Raw genomic sequence first — 19,659 nt, 5'->3', positions numbered from 1 at the left:
TACAAGCCTTCCCCTGCACCTCTCAAACTGTTTGATCAATACCAAAGAGGAAACACAAGTGGGACAAATCACTTCAATTATGAGGTCAATGAAAAACATTGACTTTATAACTTTATAGATATGCCTCTATTCCGTTAAACCCTGGTCACTCGCATTCACTTAGAGAGCACCATGCTCAAGCTCAGTAGCACAGGGAAATGTGCATGTCCCTGAGAGCCTTTCACATCCGGACAGGCTGGCATCCCACAGGGCAGGGCCTGGTCCATTAGATGGGATTATCAATGAAATGAGCAGTTCATTCCCAGGATCTCATTTCTTTTTCACTGATGTGAATGAAAAATATCTGGACTAGCATTCATCTATGGTTAAGGCAAGTCAAATCTGATAAAACAGGTTTCATTTTCACACAAATACATTACTTCAGAGCTGGGTTTCAGCCAAATCCTACTTTTCCACTAATTTCTACCACAAAACTGACCATTACATTTCCAGGCAAAACACCCAACTTGGAGCTGCATTCTGGAATGACCTAATGTAGTAGGAGTATTTTTATGGGTTTAAAACTCTGAAGCAGTTGTAAATGCCATTAAACTGTCTTCTGCCGTTAACCCTGTCTTCTCCCCTGGTTTCCTTTTCACAAATTGACAGAAATGTTACCACTTAGGGCTGTCAATGCACACTCGCCTTTCCCAGAATCTGGCTAAACCACGTTTCTAAATTTAGCTTTGGGTGTCAACATTCCTCAACCGTTAAGCTACAGTATGAAGTTTCATCAGCAGGTGCTTCATGTTAACACAAGGTACAGTAATCAGTCCTCAAAGCTGTGGGTGGGTTCTGTGACTTCAAGCAAAATGACATGTAAGGAAACCCATCTTACCATAGGCCAAGTGATATGAACAAGAGTTAAATTCCTGTGGCATCTCAACAAGACTATCCGCACTGAACAAAACAGTTATTCAGGACCTGCTTGAGGGTTCTGGATATACACATGCTATCATTTGTTTAACGCCTCACTGTATACTGAACATCTCAAGAAGGATACAATGTAAATACAATATAAAAACCATAAAAAAATAAAAATAAAAAAACACACATAAAACCCAGGCCCGTTACCACCAGGAGGACCAGCAGAGGCCCAGAAAGACTGCTATTTGTTTTGGGGTATTTTCCCCCTGCGGGGAAATAATTATACAAATTCATTAAAAGAAAGCAAAGAATACCCCAAAATGGGATAATTCAGTGTAGTTAACAAAAATTTCAGTTAGGTTTCTGTGATACATGACAAAGTAATCCTAACATTCAGATGGAACAACAAATGGCAAATAATTGTTACAATGATTTTGAAGAACAAGACTGGGAGATTTGCCAGGAAGGTTGTTTACCAGAATGTGGTAAAGCAAGTTAAAGACAGAAAGTAATCTGAACTAACAAGTGGCCACTAAAAGGCCTTTGACCAAATAAATATACTGGGAGGAAAGAACACAGGAAATTCTTTTTCTAGTTTATAAGAGAGAGAGAGAAAAAAAGAGAGGGAGGGAGAGAGGAAGGAAGAAAGGGGGAGAGGGAGAGGGAGAGGGAGAGGGAGAGGGAGAGGGAAGGAGGGAGGGGGAGAGAGAGAGAGAGAGAGAGAGAGAGACAGAGACACTAAGTAAAAAATGCCATGCAGAGAAATCTCCCTGAAGGAACTGCTAATCGGTGGACATTAGGGCCAGTGCTTCTTCTCATTTGGAATAAAAATCCTAAAGCCTGAAGCAAGATATAAGGCTGGACTATGAGCTTTCACCACACAGACACATGGAACTGAGCCATGCTAGCTGTCACACGGCTGGTGCATCATGAGACAGTGGCCAACAGCTGTGCTGGCAGACCCTCCAGCCAGTATCAGTTCAGAAGAAAATCAATGGGTTTCGGGTCAGATGTACTGCTTAGTGCAGGCCCCAGGAAGATGACTTTAAATGGGAAGTCAAATTTAAAAAAGGAAAATCTAGTTCTACAATAGAATTTGAACCCCAAAATAGTATGCAAGTGTTTGTGAGATGACACATGCATTTCTCTGAGAACCCTGAAAAAGGTGAGTCACAATTCCGCCCCCCGACAAAAAAAAAAGAAAAAAAAAAAGAAAGAAAAAAAAATCCCACTGAAGGTAGGTGACTGTAATGAAACAGTAACTGTGTACTGATCTGAAACTACTCACTTTCTCCCTGAGTGATAATGTGCATGAAGTAAGTGATCCACTGCCCCCACTATGATCCTGGAAATGTATACGAGATATGGCTTGGTGCTGGTGTGAGAAATCTGGTTCTAATAAAACAACAGCAGTACAATGCCAACATTTGTGTTTACTTGGGATTGCTACTAATGACTTGCAGAAACAATGAGAACATTCTGAAAAAACAGCTAGACCCAAAATATGATGTTTTAAAAACTTTTGTTTAAGTCTGTTTTTCTTTGTAACAAATCATTATGCAAAATTCTATTTCATAGCCTATACCAGTGGTCGGCAAACTGTGGCTCAAGAGCCGCATGTAGCCCTTTAGCCCCTTTAATGTGGCTCTTCCACAAAATACAACGTGCAGGTGCGCACATACAGTACGATCGAAACTTCGTGGCCCATCGCAAAAGTCAGTCTTTGGCTCTCAAAAGAAATTTCAATCGTACTGTTGAAATTTGGCTCTGTTGACTAATGAGTTTGCCAACCACTGGCCTATTCCTTCATGATGTCACACAGCACATCTCATTCTGAAATTAAATCACTGGGTAAGAAATTTTCTACAAAGCTGTTTCCATTTTGTAGTAAGGCTGCCTATTTGTACGAATGTTAAGTGACAATGATATTTGCTCCTTTTGAGGAAGAACCACACCTGGACTGACACACGGTCGGAGTGATGGTGTTTGCCACATGGGAAACAGTGCTTCTCCCACTGGAATGTGGGTTCCGGGGGGTCATGTGGGGTCACAGGAGAGATGGGGCAGTTTTCCCACAATGCCAATCTGGCATTACAGTAAGTCACTAAACATGATTTTAGCATACCAACATTTGCATTAATTTTTAAGATTTAAAAACATGAAACCAAAACCCAGCAACAAAACATGAGAGATTTTAGCCATTCTGAACTTGTGATGGGGCATTATGTATGGGAGTTTCTTAGTAGTAAAGATTAAGAAATACCACTAACATAAGGTACTGTGGGGACACAGTGAGAAGCTATTTAAAACAATTTTAAAAATAAGCAAATAAAAAAGACAATGTGGCCTGAAGGAGCAAAACACAAAATGGTAACTCTGAGCACTTCTATAACAAGTCCGATTATACTGAGGGCCTCACATAGATCAATGCATTCTGTCTGCTCAGCAACTCTGGAGTCAGGTGCTGCATTATCCCATTTTACGGATTAGAGGATGGAAGCACAGAGACTTGCCCAGATGACAGCTCCAGGCAGTGCTGCAGGGACCTGCACCTGGCTAGCTGGCCCCAGGGCCCTCTCTTCTCAATCACCACCACACTGGCTGGCGGAGGGTGGCTTCAACCACAATATCTTTCGAGTGTCTTACAAGAATCTGTCCTATCAGCAGCTATGGGCCCCGAGGCCATGTTCCCAACCTTACAGAGATTTTTATATGACTCTTTTACTTAAAGCTAATTAAAACTAATATAACATACAGTATACTTAAAAAGAAAAAGAAATCAGCATAATTTAGTAAATTCATTATCAACATTTTACTACAAAAATTCACAAATGTACTTTCATTTTCTAGAAAAATTTATACGCAGAGCACTGTGTTATGTTACATTTTAGAGGTTTAAATTTTTACTGTAATCTGTTGTTTTCAGAACTCAGTGACTCTTAGTCAAACACATAATAACTGCTATTTATATTAACACTGGATACTGATGAAGTCATACAGTCCAACTATCTTTCATTGACAGTTCTGTGAAAACGAAAACAATGGACGAGAATACCTTACAATGTGAAAAAGCAAACTGTAGGTGCACTCTTACCGAGGAACACAGCGGAACATCTGTGGGACTAGTTTCCCTTTCTCCCCGACCCTGTCGCAGACAGGTGAAGAGTGGCCAGCAGCTCACCTGGATGACCTTGTAGAAGTAGGCGTACTGCCGAGCGGTGTTCTTGAACTGGCTGAAGACATCGTGGACAGCCTGTGTGGACTGCAGAGACCGGACTTCGTCTTCCTCGAAGTAGAGAGGGGTGTCGTACTCACTGGGCAGGGTCTGAATGTAGGGCTGCCAGAAGGAGTTGGGGTCGGCGCGCTCACACAGCAGGTGAAAGGCCAGTGCGATATTTCCCATGGCTTGAAGAATTCGGTCTTGAGAATATAAGGGTCCTGGAGTAACCCAGAAGTTAATAGTGTAAGTTCCACAATTCCTTTTAAAAGTTTTCATTTATATGATGAAAGTTATGGAAACAACTAAACAATCCTATAATGCAATCCTATATTGTTTAAAGTAACTTGCATCTCTCTTTTGACATTCGTCTATTATGTCAGATTATAAGCATGGGAAACACCTAATGTGAATTTTGGGGCACAGTTCACTAATTGAGAAAACAACCAAATATCCTTAGCTCCACAAAATGAAATTTTATATATTTCTATCATTTTCACTTTGCTTTGAACATTCAGAAATTATTCTCACCCAAAATAGAGTTTTTAGCAGATTCAACGGTCATTAGTAATTTCCGTGGAACCCATAAAAATAATTCTTCTGCCTAGAAGGAAAAAAATAAGAAAACAGAATCATGAAAACACAACACACTCTAGTCTTTGTTCCAATTGTGTCTATGGGCAAAAACCCATCACACATGGACAACTTCAGGGTGCATATCAGCACCACATTTTAGTTCCCAAAACTATATCAACTGTAAGCATTTATGGTGTTATTAAATAAATGGAAGCTGCTTTAAAATCCTGTCTCCGGTAGAAAAACTATGTATACTGAGAAGGCAAATAACCACAAGAGACTTTCGACTCTAATTTGAAGCAAATGTAACAACTTGGGGTAAAGCACAAAGGTGATTGTTTATTCTATTCTTTGCTGTATTTATATTTTTAAGTGCTAAAAACAAAATTTCTACACCCAGCAAAAACCCGACTCTACCCATGTGAAGCAGGATACCTTATAATGTTTCAAGCTGGAGTAACAGTCCCTCTTCTATGTGCCTGTCTTTAAAAACTGACAGTTACTAGCAAAAACACAAGCCCACAAGACACATGTTTTGGCAATGAAATGCCTTTTTCAGCATGTTCTATATGTATATTTATACAGTACCTTGACCATGGTGATATCATGCAGATGTTTCAACTCAGCAAAACGTACATATTAAACATGTGCAATCTTTTTACATTATCAGTTTCAATAAAGCTTTTAAAAAAAAAACATGCACTAGTGACAACCAACCACAGCTAAAGTATTCAGGGCAGTATCCACACTAACGATGCTCTTCGTCTGATGCATGAGAAGCATGTGTGACATCTCGTTTACTCTTGCTGTTTACCAACGTCTCTTTATCTACTATTTGAATTATGTGTGCCTTGTCCCTTACTACAGACTATAAGCAGCGTGAAGAAAGGAACCCGTGTGTTTTGGAAGCCTGGAATAATAAGGAAGGTACGTTGGCATACTAGATTATTTAATAAACATTCAATAAACCAGTTTATCAATGTATCATTGAAAAGTTAACTACAAGCTGGCCAAAAATGTTGCTGGAAATTTGAGGTGACCTAATAACAACCATTTCCTCTCCCCAAGTTCTGAACCAAATGAGAGAGACACAAGACTCCAATAGATGGTCACCCAAAATACCACGTACTGAATCCCAGAATTAGACAGCTATTACAGGCAGAACTGGAACCCCAGAGGCCTCCCCATGTGTGGCCGGCCCCTGGAAAACTTAGGGTGGAGAGAGCACAGCAGTGAATGCACGTGGACAGCAGCTCTCACTGAGATAAAGGCCAACCCTAGTTCCTTCTCCCAAAATCATCAAAGTTTTCCTGTTGAGAGGCAAGGAGAGTCTACTCCCTCCAACTAGAAGGACCAAGAGTAAAGAAAAGCATTTGTCCTTCAGCAGGTGTATATTTCTCTTTTCCTATCAGCTGTGGCTTGCCAGTCCAGTGAGTGGTGCCTCCAACCACTGTTACCCATTCCAGAAAACTGGTAAGCATCCCCTACACTGCCCAGACCCCAACCCCGCCTCCACCTACATCCAATCAACCACAGAGCCCAGTGTGCTCGGTTAGCAGACCACCTGAATCCACATCCTTCTCTATATTTATATCTCAGAATCCCCTGAGGCATGTTCTATGGTCTCCTAACAGACGCCCAGATGTGAGCTGACTTGCCCCCGGTCACTGGATATTAGCACAGCTCCCAAGGAGGATGGGTGGCAAGGGGCTTCCTGGAACAGGGGGTCAGTTAGAGGACTGCTGTGGCAGGAGGGGCAGTGCTGGCTGCACCCTTTCACCCTCCCCCACCCACACGACTCAGAACAAGCCTAAGGTATGTCTCCACGTCCAGTGTCCTCTACACGACACAATCCAGACACACTTCGACTCCCCCCCAGACCAACAGTTTATAAACTCACCTTGATATCTCTTGTTGCTCTCAAACCAAAGCCCTCTTCTTTGAAATTAACCATTTCAAAACCCTCAACCGAAGCTCCATTTTCAGAGGCCCATTTCATTAGATTAGGAAAGTAATCTTCTCTTTTTCCATCAAAAGTAACAGACAGACCTGTATCAATCCATGTTTTACAAAACAAGAGCTACTTTTAGGACATATATCATTCATGCTACTCTCATAAAAAACAGACCGTAACTAACACAGGAAATAGTAAAGCACTTCAATCTTAAAAAAAATAAAAATAAAAAAAATAAAAAATCAAGAGCTAATCACCAGGTAGTCACAGTACATAGTGACAGGGAAGGTGAATTAAAATCCTCACCTCCCCGGGGATAACAGAGGAGTATGTACAGATCCCAGGCCATATGAATACTGACGGCTAGGTGACGGGAAAGCCCTCACCACTACTGCAGATGCATACAGCAGCTTCCCCTGTAAGTCAGTGTGCCATCCCTACTATGCATATTTGCTTTAACAAAATACCCATGAAAACAAAGCTCAGTAGTTCTCACATGCACACAAGACAATGTGTGTGCCCTGGTCCAGTGGCTCAGTTGATTGGAGCGTTGTCCTGCACATCAAAAGGTTGAAGGCTGGATTTACAATCATACCCAGTTTGTGGGGTCAGGGCATGTACAGGAAGCAATGGATCGATGTTTCCTCTCTCTCATTCTCATCTCTCTCTAAAAATCTGTAAACATATCCTCAGTTGAAAATTAAAAAGAAATAATAATAAAAAACAAATTTAAAAAAAAAAAAGAAGACATGTGTTAAGGATGAGCCCCAAACCTAAGAGCACAAAACTGGAGATCTCTGCAACAGAATTCTGTGGAGTGATTTAAAGAGGAAAAGCCATGCAAAGGAAAAACCATTATTAATTTTTTTAATGAATAAAGGGAGAGGAACAGGAACTTTATTAAACACAAGGAGCAAGGCGTGGAAATCAGCCCTGTGGTGCCATGGCCGTGTCACCGCCATGTAACTGAAGGTCAACTAGATGTGTGGTGCAGTATCACCTAGTGGTGTATTGCCAGGCTATATACACATATCCTTACTAACGGAAGAAAACTGCTTTTGTTAGGGAAAATCTAACACTTAGAGAACAAATGAGTGCCTGACTTCGGTGTCAGTTTTAGTACACAGTCTCTACACAGAAGGCACACAGGATATACAAAACTTTCCAGCCCGTGTCTGATGAGCCAGGATTAGCACAGTACACTTGGTGAAGATAAACACCTTATAAAGGGGCCTGTCACCATGTGAGGTTTGAGACCATCTAACCCAAAGGCTGCATGTTGTGGGTGTGAGGGGAACAATAAAGCTCCTGCTTCAGAGAGCAAATAAACTCTCTTCTGACTCACTTTCATGACATAAAGAAACAGGGAGTCCAGGAAGATTTTTCTCATCCTTTTAAAGGCAGGCTACTTATTATGCCTTCTCCTTCCACCTCCCCTGTGGCCCTGAATACCAATCTTAACTTTTTGTGCTTTACAGAACAAAAACAGAAGGAATATTGAATAGGCTTTTTCATCTGATACTTGGCCCCACTGGCAGCCTGGCTGAGAGTCATTCTGATGTCTCCTAAATATACCCTGTAAAACACAGCTTGGGAAACAGAGCTGCATCTCTTTTTTAATCAAAACATGATTGAGTTCATCATAAACCTTGATAAACATTAACCCATCAATATATATGTGTGTTGGCCACGCACAGCATTATAGACTGACCCCAACCCCTGCAGGAAGCAATATGGGAAAGCAGATTTAAATACGTATCTCAGAGTAAAGGTAAATGAAAGTTGTGTCATTTTAGCCCCTAGAAACAAACATTCCCACCCCTGCTCCCCTAAAACTGAATTGTTTTCCCATCCCAAAGCAGGTGATGGCATGAGAGGCTCCAGAGAGTCCCATGTTTCCGTCTAGCAGCCCCTCCCTCCACAAAGACCTAGCAGGGAGGATGAGTAAGCCAGACCGTAACTACTCTCAACACCTTTCTGACCTATGCCACGTCTCTACACAATTTTCTTAAAGTGATATCATTCCAGAAACCATACCTTTTTGCTTTTTCCGTATTTTCTCCACTAGAGACCGGATCTGCACATATTCTTCCCACTCCTTCCCTGGGCCTGGAGCAGGGCTGCTGCATTCTGCAACACAAAAGCCAGTCTCAGACATCCCCTTCCACGCAACCTGTAGTCTTCAGAAGGAGGAGGATTTGGGTTGTTGCTGTCCTTTATTTATTTTTAAAGGACAAAGATACTACAGCGTGATGATAAACCTGAGAAGCATAAATCAGGTATACTTTTCAAAGCCTGTAAACCCTCTGACACAATTTAAATGCCGCCTATTCAGCCGTGACTCTAGTACCTAAATGTCTGCACCTGGCTGGCATCTACCTCATTCTTGCTGCTGATACTTTTCCTCAGAGCACACTTGTGAACAGGAAAATCTAAAAAGCTATGCTAAGATGCAAAACATTGCTCTAAAAACTCTTCCAGATGTTAAAAGAAGGTAATACTGAAAGTTAACATTTCTTCCTAGTTAAAACTCCATAACAATGGCTCCCTAAGGGAAATTGGACATAAGGACAATTAGTCAACAAACATTTCATATCCATGTGTAAGGCGCTATATTAAGCACTCTGGGGGAGTCACAAAAAGAGACGGCATAGTCATTGCTAAAAAAGAAGCTGAGATTCTACCGCAGGACCAGAACTGAAGGACCGACACCCGAGACCCGAGCAGGCATAGCGGAGGGTGGGTGCCCTGTGCACAGACTGGGCACAGGGCACCCACCCAACCTACCAGCAGCCCCTTCGCTTTTAAACTGTATCAGTTTAAAGGGAAAGCCCTTCCCACCTCCTGCTAACCCTCTTGGCCCCCTTTGTTCTCCAAGGAAAGGAGTACACGTGGTAAATACTTAACAATAGCTATATGCTCACTCATAACTATTAGGTTTGGCCAGCCTTATACATTCTTCTATCCCCAAATACTGGCTGAAGCCCTGGATTACAAGATGAGCCTGTCCTCAAGCTGCCTCCAGGCTAGTGGGGGAGACAGGTGGTAAGCATTTAGTATAACACTGCTCTGTGGAAGGCCCACCTTGACCTTGAGTGGGAGGGGGATTTAGGTGTTCATAGGAGCGAGCAACCGACTTGGTTGCTGCCTGTTTGTCAATGAGAGAAAATTAAATTTTTATTTGGAGTTTAGCCTGTCACATAATCTATAATAAAAAGCGTAATATGCTAATTAGACCGGACAGCCGAACGACCTTCTGGACATCTGTGAGGACTAAGCCCCATCGGGTCTCTACTCTAAACACAAGGGGCAAAGAAAATAATACAAATGTAATTAGTTAATAAAGTGACCACAGCTAAATTTAAAATATACATACCACCAATTTAAATTTACAATTAAAAAACAAGTTACTAGTTTACACTTAGTAAAGCAAGATATTTAACTTCCCTGAACCAAGAATGCTTGTCGTCAGCAAGTGAAAACAATCATTGAAAAAGGGGAGCCATCCTAAGGAAGCCAGGCCAAAGGCTTGCTCTCTGAGAGACATGCTGCTCGCCCTGGGCTTGACAGCCCAAAACCCACCCTCACGTGCCCTAGCTCACATGGTCCTCATTACACTCCCAGGTGGTCTGTATTTACTGAGAGCACACTGGGAGTCAGAGGGTTAAACTGGTCTGAGGCCACACTACTGAAAACCAGTTGAGACGTTCCGGGAGCCTGTGCCATAGAGGCTTCACATTCAGTATGTCATCTAGGCTTCGTTATAGTTACACGGTCCCCACAAGTAGCAGCAGCTCCATTTTACAGGTGGGGAGGCTGCGAGGTAAGAGGTACTGTAACCTGCCCAGGTCCCATGGCTAACTTCATGCTTCAGGGACAGCTGATATTCCCACGCAGCACTGGGATGCATCAGTACAAACCACACGCCCCACAGAAAGGCGGGAAGGCCAAGAGCACAACTTACTCTGCAGCAGTTCACTCGTCAGGTTCAAGGTTTCCTTTGGTGACACACTTGCTGTAGCACCAGTGCCTGATTTTTGTGTTTTTACTCGACTCTTCTTACCCATTTTCTGACTGCAAAGAAAAGAGAAAGTATTACATATCCAAAGAACAAAATCAAGAAATAAAACACTTTAACGACGCTAAAACAAATGCATACTCAATTATTACGTAAATCCCAATTAAATATGAAAGTGGCATCTGTAATCATCAACCACTTCTGACCAATGTGATTCTTTTACATACTATCTGTGTAGCGGAAGCGGGTCAGGAAAAATAAGGTGAAGTGCATGTAGAATAAGACCTTGCCTGACGACTGCGGTGGTGAGGAGGAAGAGTACTGGATGCTTAATCCATTTTTACAAAGTATAGTTCACACATATTGCACAGAGATGGAATTCAGCTGCATGAGGTTTCTTTTTTTCAAAAATTCTAAATGGAAAGGATGTATATTTGTATTTTTCTTCAGTTGCTTTCAACTAAATGAAACTAAACATTTTTGATTACACTTATTTGGCAATTTATCTGGGAAATCTTAGCACAAACCCAGCATCTGCCTTTTTTCAATGCATCCAACTTTACAGCTGGATTGACTGAAGGAGAGAATGGCCCCCTACCTCAGGCACCCAGCTGTAAAACGTGCTCGAAGGAAGTGTGAGAGCCTGCCTAATCTTTGTGTAGGAAGAAAAGAATCTCACTAAAATACTTTGCAGGCCATTAGGATCAGATTCCTACATTGAGAATTAAAAGCACAAATTATAGGATGATGGCTTAGGAAAATGAAAGCACTCCCAGACTGAAAAGTATTTAACCGTGTGATGTTTTCTTCTCTCCTACAGGAACTGATAAAGTATATGCAGCCTTTATGTTGCATGGTACATGTTAACTAAAACTAGTGTGTGCCAGAAATGTGTCCTCACTTTGCACAGTGGCAGGGACTAGCAGTACAGTCAAGCCACACTAATTTTTACCAGTTTAAGTAGCTAACTAACACACATCATTCCAATCTCTGTCAAAGAGCGTCCGGAAGGGCCACAACTCAAAAGTACCAAGAAGTCAAGGCAAGCAGGCAGGCAAGAAGGTGGAATTAATTTCAACTCAGGAGATACTTAAATACCAAGATGAAGATAAATTACATGTGAGTGCCCTGAAGTCTTCATTCAGAACAATTCAGCTGTCATACTGATAGAAATAGATAAACATATATCCAAACGAGGTTTAAAAAAAAAAAAAAAAAGATGTTTCTTGCTTTTTTCCACTAATTTACATAATTTTAGAGATACTTAAATTTCTGATTGACTTTTTGATACATTAATAGTTTTAGTTTTAAATGGCTGTTGTATTAAGTTGTAAATACACTAAAATTAAAACGAGGTTCCTATTTAAAGGAAGTTGCAATAAAAAAAACCTTTCATAAAGCAAAGAATCATTTGATATCATGACTACTAGTAATCATCCTATCTAATAAATACTATCTAATATAAGAGTAATATGCAAATTAACCATTGCTCCACTACACAAGCCACATGCACCAGCCAATCAGGAGCAAGTATGCAAATTAACCCCAACCAAGATGGCTGCAGCCACAGAATGAGTAGGAGGGAGGCTTGGGTTTCCCTGGCGATGGAGGAAGCCAAGCTTTCCACACACCCTCGTGGGCCCAAGCCTCCACTCAAGGCTATGAAGTTTCAATTATAGAAGATAAATAAATCCCAACAAAAATGGCAGCCCCCACAGATCAAGCAGGAGACTGGGCTCCGCTCCAGGCTATAAAGTTTCAATTGTAGAAAATAAATAAATCCCAGATACCAGGACCTCCACTTGGGTCGCTGGGGGGTGTGGCAGCCTGCAAACCACCACAGGCCCCTCTCCCAGGCCACCACGCCCCAAGGGAACCCCCATCCTGATCCAGAACACCCTTCAGGGCAAACCAGCTGGCCCCCTCCCATGCACCAAGCCTCTATCCTATCTAATCCTATCTAATAAAAGAGTAATATGCAGATTGACCATCACTCCAACACACAAGATGGCAGCTGGCCCCCACCCATGCACCAAGCCTCTATCCTAGGGGTGTCGAACTCAATCAGAGAGGGGCCAAAATCTAAAATCCAGCCTAAATCGCAGGCCGAATGGTTTACTGAACAGTCATAAACTGTCATTGTGATGGAAACGCAGCGGAGTGCAGTGATGACAGCGCGGTGCGGGCCACATTGCAAGGCCTGGCGGGACGGATTTGGCCCGAGGGCCTTGTGTTTGACACATGTGCTCTATCCTATCTAATCCTATCTAATAAAAGAGTAATATGCAGATTGACCATCACTCCAACACACAAGATGGCTGCCCCCAAGTGGACACAAGATAGCCACCACAAGATGGCCAGCAGGGGAGGACAGTTGGGAGAGACCAAGACTTCAAGGGAGGGCAGATGGGAGGGACCAGGCCTGCAGGTCCCCTGCACAAATTTCGTGGACAGGACCTATAGTTTCCTGTAATATCTTTCTGACAAGAAAAAAGAAAACTTGGAAGTATAAAGGAATAGCTGTAATCTGTCAAGAAATTACCTTGAAACCACCCACATTTCTCCCATACGGATTCTACAATTAGGGAATTTCACGTTTGGAAGAGACTTTTGGACTTACCCATGCTAACCCTCAATCCTGAAAACGTTTAAAGCAACATCTAATGTGATGTAGCAGCTAGCGCTGTCAAAGTGCTTTGCTAACTCCTGTCCAATTCCAGTCTGAAAGCCCTGAGAGGCACAGCCTGTCACCCCTAACAAGTACACCATCTCAGGTTCAAGTGGCAGAGGCAGGCAGGGATCCAGTGTTCTGAGGGATACCTACTGCTCCTCACTTCCAGGTAGTCTCCAACTGGGAGTCCTGTCCTACACTGTTGGAAAATTCACTGTCCCCTTTGCCTGTCTCAATTCTGCCTTAAAAGAGAAGCCACCCTTTAAATTTGTGAAGACAGCTTTCTGTGACCTCCAGAGCTTTCTTGTCTCCAGACTTAGCATGCCCTCAAGACATACTTCTCAAAGTGGACAAACCACTTAAAAAACACTGTTCACTGAAGTATATATCTAAGTCAACAAAACCGTTCAGATGTGCTCTGAGAGGGACACAGTGCAGTGGGACTACTGCCTTCCTGAAGCCAATTCAAGGAAATGTTACTACAGATCTGCAGCTGTAGGTATATTACTGTAGGTATATTACTGCACTAAGCTTTCCCACAAGCCAAGATAACAAGTGAAGTCATTCCTTCATTCAGCGCACATTTCTTGAGTACTACCTAATTTGAAATGCAAAGGTGAGTGAGAGGTGGTCTTTGGGATAAAAATGTCAGTCAACTAAAATCTTGTGTTACATATACTGATCTTCGGCAAGATAGATGTGCTATATTAACTGAGTTTTTGAACCTAAAGCAAAACTTTCATGCTACCTGTTTTTAGGCTATTGGAGCTATGTCATCCCTGCCACAGAGTCCTACTGCAGGTCCCCAGCATGACTGCCTTGATCAAAACTGTGTCATTTGGGCGTTTACTATATTAGGAGCTGAGGTAAGCATTTTATACAATAGATAAGTATAAGTTCTCCCATAAGAATAGATACTATGCTCACTTTACAGATGAGTAAGGTGAAATTTAGAGAAGTTAATTAACAGCCTCATAGCACACCTTGAAGGCAAGCTTTACTGAGATTTCATGGATTCAGCTCAAAACCAATCCACTTATAAGGGTCTAAAAGTTTGTTGTCATTTCTGAAATTAAAAATAACAGTATCCCCTTAGAGTGAAAGTTTTTCTCTCTTCAACCTTCAAAAGCATGGAGCCACAGTGGTAGAGTGTCAGTCTGCGGACTGAAAGGACCCGGGTTCCGATTCCGGTCAAGGACATGTATATGTATGTTGGCTGCGTCGATGTTTCTCTCTCATCAACATTTCTGGCTCTCTATCTCTCTCTCTTCCTCTCTAAAAAAAATCAAAAAATAAAAGCATGGAGCCATTTTGCTGGCTTGCTCAAATACACAGGCGTGGCCTCAACTCAAATGTGGAGTGGGAGCAAAATTTCTAGTGAGCTTCCACCAAGTTCCACAGAGCGCATGCCTCACTCTTGTCGCGGTCAGAAACAATGCAGAAACCCCCTCAGGAACCATGACGTGTAATGATTCTAAAGCATTATACTCAACAAGTGAGAGCTTTATTAGTCATTAGTAAACATGTTATGGTAAAAGTGACATTAATGAGTCTTTTTCAACACTAATCCTTACCTTTCTCTTAACAGAAAACTATTGGTGCTGAAGTCATGCCTTTTTACTGAGATTGAGACCTTAAAATCACGTGGACATAGAATTGTTTAGACTTTGTCATGCTCTAACAAATTGTATCCTGAAAGTGGAGAGTGAAACGCAGGATGGGGGATAGATAGGTAATAAGCCTAAAATACTGCCCAAGAGCTCCATGCAGATACCGGATTATCTACATTATCTAATTCTTCAAAAACAAAGCTTTTTTTCCAGCTCAGCCCCTCTGCACCCCCATCACTGAGCCTGGGCATGTGAAATGGTTTTTTTGCTTGGCAAACAGTATCCCTCAGCTCTCTTCCAAATTTTTTATTTCAGTGTCGTACTTGTCTCCCACTGTCAGCCAGTTCTTTCTAGAAAAAGAATTCCAGTCTTAACTTTGATACTGAATTTTTTATTATTTTGAATCATTTTTCTCCCATTCAAACTTATTTCAGTTGAAATTATTAATACCTTACCTTGCCTCTTGTTTTACGATACGTTTATTTCCAAAACCTGGAGGAAACTCCCACCTGGAAATCTGTCTACCCAGCTAATCTCGGTTTGAGTTATGGGTGAATTTAACAACAAAGAGCAGGACTTCTAATCTTGCCAAATGTGCTCATTAAGCTTTTTTCTTTAAGCCTACGGAGTAATTTTTTATTTTTAAAAAAAATTTTTTTTAAAGCTTCAACTCTGGGGAGGAGGCGGGAGGATGCTACACGCTAAGCTGATAAGCTGACAAGCTCAGGGAAGGCCTGCATGGCAGTTTTGCAAACTTAAAAAAAACATAAAGAACCCACAAAAGCAGTTATGGTGGGTAGTCATGTCCTAGGCTGGTATTTTCCTGACAAGGTCTATTTTAACCTGAACTGAGCCTATTGTCTTTTTGCATCTAAGATAACATACCAATGAAATGTAACTTCCCTTTTTCCTGGTTCCCTGGGGTAAGACCTAAGGCCCTGGGCGCCAGGACCAGAGTCCATAAATTCCTTCATTGTTAATGTTATCACGTTAATTGGAGACTGTTAACCATCCCGCACCCACCTAAGTAAGTGTCTATCATTTCACTTTGTATCTTATCCCAGAGGTTTCCCGGATTTTCCTTCTCCGGCCTCACTAATCTATCGCCGGTGGATTTCGTGTAACCCATCTACATCTCCTCCTTTAATTGCAATGTATAATAATAGATTAAAACAGGCGTCTTCAAACTACGGCCCGAGGGCCACATGCGGCCCACAGAGGAGTCTGATCCGGCCCGCCAGGTTTTTTGGGCAGTGAGCGCAGCCGAGGTGTTACAGTAGGAATTAGTAGTTCATATAGTCCGGCCCTCCAGCTCTCTGAGGGACCATGATCTGGCCCCCACTTTAAAAAGTTTGAGGACGCCTGGATTAAAAAAAACACCATTCTCTGAAGCATCATCCCAATCCAGTGAGATATTCCCAGCAACTGTTGACATTTTGGCTCAAATAAACTCACAAAAATTCTTTGCAGGTTTGAATGTTTTTACATTAACAACTCCTTTGTAATAGAAAAATGTGTTAATATTTTGTTAGTATTTTTACTTTGAGAATAAACATGTGAGTTAACTATATTGGCAGATCAAAATATTTAACATCTCCAATTTTATAATTAGGAAAATGAGATAAAGGGAAATTTAACGTACAGAGGTCAGTTTTGCCAAATAAGATACACCTGTAAATGCAACAAAAAGTGAAAACTAGGAAAATTCAAAAGCAAGGAATCCTTAGTCTTTCTGGTGCTCTTAACTGCTAAATACGACTCTGGATGAATGGATACCCAAGATAGACACTTCTAGGAGAGTAGCAAGAGAGAAAAAGATGCACAGCTAATCGAAATATTGGCCCTAACAGAATGGTAGCTAATTGGGAAAGCAAATAACTGGCTACAGCAACTTCTCCAATAACCTAAGAATACAGACATATTCACTAGGGTGTTAATAATGTTTACTGCCACTGTAATAAATGGTGGCTATTCCTCTGTGGGGGAACTAAGCCTAGGCCCTGTTCCCAGGATGTAGGAACAAGGAGAGAAACTCGCTGAAACTCTTCCTCCCCACTCCCAACAGAAGCACCAGGCACAGCAGCCAAGGACAGACAAACCAGTTTCTAAAGATAAAAGTCCTCCCAGTGAAAGATAGTTATCAAACTACACGCAAAAAAGGGACACTATTATTAGCTACATTTCTAAATGCTACTTCAGATTAGTGATAAGAAAAAGACTGTAATTCAAACATTTTAAAGGAGTTGAAATAATTCAAACTAAATTGATATCTAGTAAAAAAGAAAAAGTAACCCTAAACTAGGAGATAAAATTTTTTACTCATACTTTCAGGAAATTCCACACACAGCACCAGCACAGGGCTGGGCTTTCACTGACTTCCATAATTGCGAGCAACCCTCTGTTGTGCAAATGTTGATACCTTCCCAGCTGTCATCTCCTTTGTCATTCTCTTCTAGACATTAAGGAGGCCATTCTCAAAACAAAAACCTTAAAGCTGATCTTTAGAATGAAAAAGTATCTGCATACAACCTTGGGTTTTCTCATTTCCCAGTGGCCTCTACAGTGAAGTTTTAATTATTATTTAAAATGTGGCCTGATTGTTCACCACAGGAAGAACAGCTCCACAAGTGTTCCTTTCTTGGTGACAATCTAATAGTACTGCTGAGCGGAATGGGCAGAGCAGAACAGAAACTTTCACTTCTACAGCACATGCAGTCATCAATGTTCCCATCCTTTATCCAACATCATTCCTATGCCAGGAGAAAAGCTGAGAGGAGTTAGTACAGAAGGGATGAGAAGCAGTAACCGTTTCACTCCTTCAGGCTCAAGTTCCATTTCAGAGAGTAGCTTGGCGGTCATGAATACAGAGAAAGCGAGGCCCCCAGGGAGGGGGAGCAGGAGGCTAAAACCGGAGGATGTTTGGGGTCTCAATAAAGAGACTGTTCCGTCGCTGTTGGAGAACTCAGCTTTGCAAACAACTTTCTTGGGAAAGAGAGAAAACTCCTCCTTCACTTGCTGGAACTTGACCACGATCTCAATCACGGCAGCCCCTGAGACTAACCTGGTGAGGCGAGGCTGCACGCGTGGTAGCCCACAAGGACAGACAAGATACATCACGGCTCGGGCAACTCTCACAAAAGACTAACCGCGGAGAGGACAGCTGCTTTTATTCCCAAGTTCAATGTATTCACATAAAATTGCAAGAAAAACCTCTCCAAGATGATTACTGGTTAGCTGGGTTCTGAAATAACAGTGGGCTCACTTTTGAGAAGAAAAATAATGGGGGGGAGGGGGGGAGATGTTGACATAGGATAACGCTCACACGTTTCAGTGCCCGCTTCTGAGTTACCGCCAATGCGTAGAACCCCCACCACCACCACCACCGGGCAGGCCCGCCGCTAAAAGGCGTTCTTAAAAGCAAAATCACCCTGTCAGCATACTTTTAAGAGTGGCTTTGCCTTAGAAACATCACCGCCTTCACTTGGAAAAGCAAAACCATACCCTTCCAAGGGATCCTAAACCTGTCAACGCATGGCGGGGTGCGGCCCCCGCAGCAAGGGGCGCCCGACACGGCGCGACTGGGTCTCCTTTTGCCCCGAGTGGAGACGGGAGAGGCGGGGAGCTGCATCGCCAGGCTGGAGCCACGAGGAGGTAGAGTTCATGCCGGAATGACAAACTCCAAAGCCCCGAATTCTTCTCCCTAGTAGGGCACGAAGCGTGTGGAAGACGGCCAGGGCGCGTGGGAAGGAGGATGACCTATTTTCCACAACTGTGTTTATAACTGGAAAGTGAGGGAGGGAAGCGGGGCTGGGTCCCCGGGCAGCGGCGGGCCGCCGAGGTCCGGAGAGAGAGGAACCTCCGCGCCGCACCGCCTTCCCCCGAGCCCCCGGGTGACGACGGGGAGGAAGGAAGCGAGAGCGAGCGCCGGCCGCACGCACAGCCCGGCCGCCCCGGGCGCGCGAGGGCGAGGGGCCCGGGCCCCGCCCGGGGGGCGAGGGGCGGCCGGGCGCTCCTCCTGCACCTGCCGCCACCTCGGGGGCCGGCAGAGCGGGGCCGGAGCGTTAGGCGCCGGGAAAGGGCGCAGAGCGGCCGCGAGCGCGCCCAGGCCCCGTCAGGGCCGGAGGGCAAAGGCCAAAGGGCGCCCTCCGACCCCGCCGGCACCCCGCGTCCGTCCACCCCTCCGGGACCGAGGGCGCACACCGACCCTCCCTTCACCCCGGGGCCCAGAGCCGCGAGCGGGGCGCGGGCCGGACCTCGGCCGAGGGACGCCGGCCCGGGTGGGAGGCAGCCTCGCAGCACTCGGGAGCGACCGCGGGGAGTCTGCCCCGCGGCGGGCCGTGCACGCGGAGGGGGACGCCGCCGCCGGCACTCACCTGCCCGCTTGCCCCTTCACGCAGCGGCGCCGGGGCCACACTCCGGCCCAAACCCACGGTCCACCTCAACCGGGTCCCAGGCAGCGGCGGCGACACAGGCGGCGGCAGCGGCAGCCGGACGGGAGGGCGGGACGGCAGCTTGAGACAGCCCCGCCGCCGCGGCCCACCCCGGTTCCGCCCGCCCTCAGGCCCCGCCCCCCGGCCGCCGCCGCCGCCGCCTATTGGCCCAAAGCTGAACGCATGGGCGCAGTTCCGCCCCTTCGCTCCCCTACCGTTTAGCTCGGGCTCCTCCCCAGCCATTGGGCCTGCCGGCTCTCGGAGCCTGAACCGTCGG

The 19,659-nt window shown here is 44.0% G+C and overlaps 1 protein-coding gene across 2 annotated transcripts in view; it reads right to left on the bottom strand.

Moving 5' to 3' along the window:
* Positions 1 to 19,486, bottom strand: part of SETD3 (SET domain containing 3, actin histidine methyltransferase) — a 61,867-nt gene extending 42,381 nt beyond the window's left edge. Inside the window, exons 1-6 of one of the 2 annotated variants that reach the window (XM_036411762.2) lie at positions 19,326 to 19,486; positions 10,618 to 10,727; positions 8,691 to 8,783; positions 6,600 to 6,748; positions 4,655 to 4,727; positions 4,088 to 4,344 (exon numbers count right to left, since the gene is read on the bottom strand). In XM_036411762.2, coding sequence (XP_036267655.1) covers positions 4,088 to 4,344; positions 4,655 to 4,727; positions 6,600 to 6,748; positions 8,691 to 8,783; positions 10,618 to 10,720 — 675 coding nt within the window. In that variant the 5' untranslated portion in view covers positions 10,721 to 10,727; positions 19,326 to 19,486. The remainder of the gene's footprint in view (positions 1 to 4,087; positions 4,345 to 4,654; positions 4,728 to 6,599; positions 6,749 to 8,690; positions 8,784 to 10,617; positions 10,728 to 19,325) is intronic. The other variant, XM_036411761.2, reaches the window with a different exon arrangement.
* Positions 19,487 to 19,659: the final 173 nt, after the last annotated feature.

This window comes from Pipistrellus kuhlii, unplaced genomic scaffold (assembly GCF_014108245.1).
Source record: "Pipistrellus kuhlii isolate mPipKuh1 unplaced genomic scaffold, mPipKuh1.p scaffold_m20_p_41, whole genome shotgun sequence".
Lineage (NCBI taxonomy): Eukaryota > Metazoa > Chordata > Mammalia > Chiroptera > Vespertilionidae > Pipistrellus > Pipistrellus kuhlii.
The sequence above is the reverse complement of the archived record's forward strand: the minus strand, read 5'-3'. Positions and strand labels throughout refer to the sequence as shown.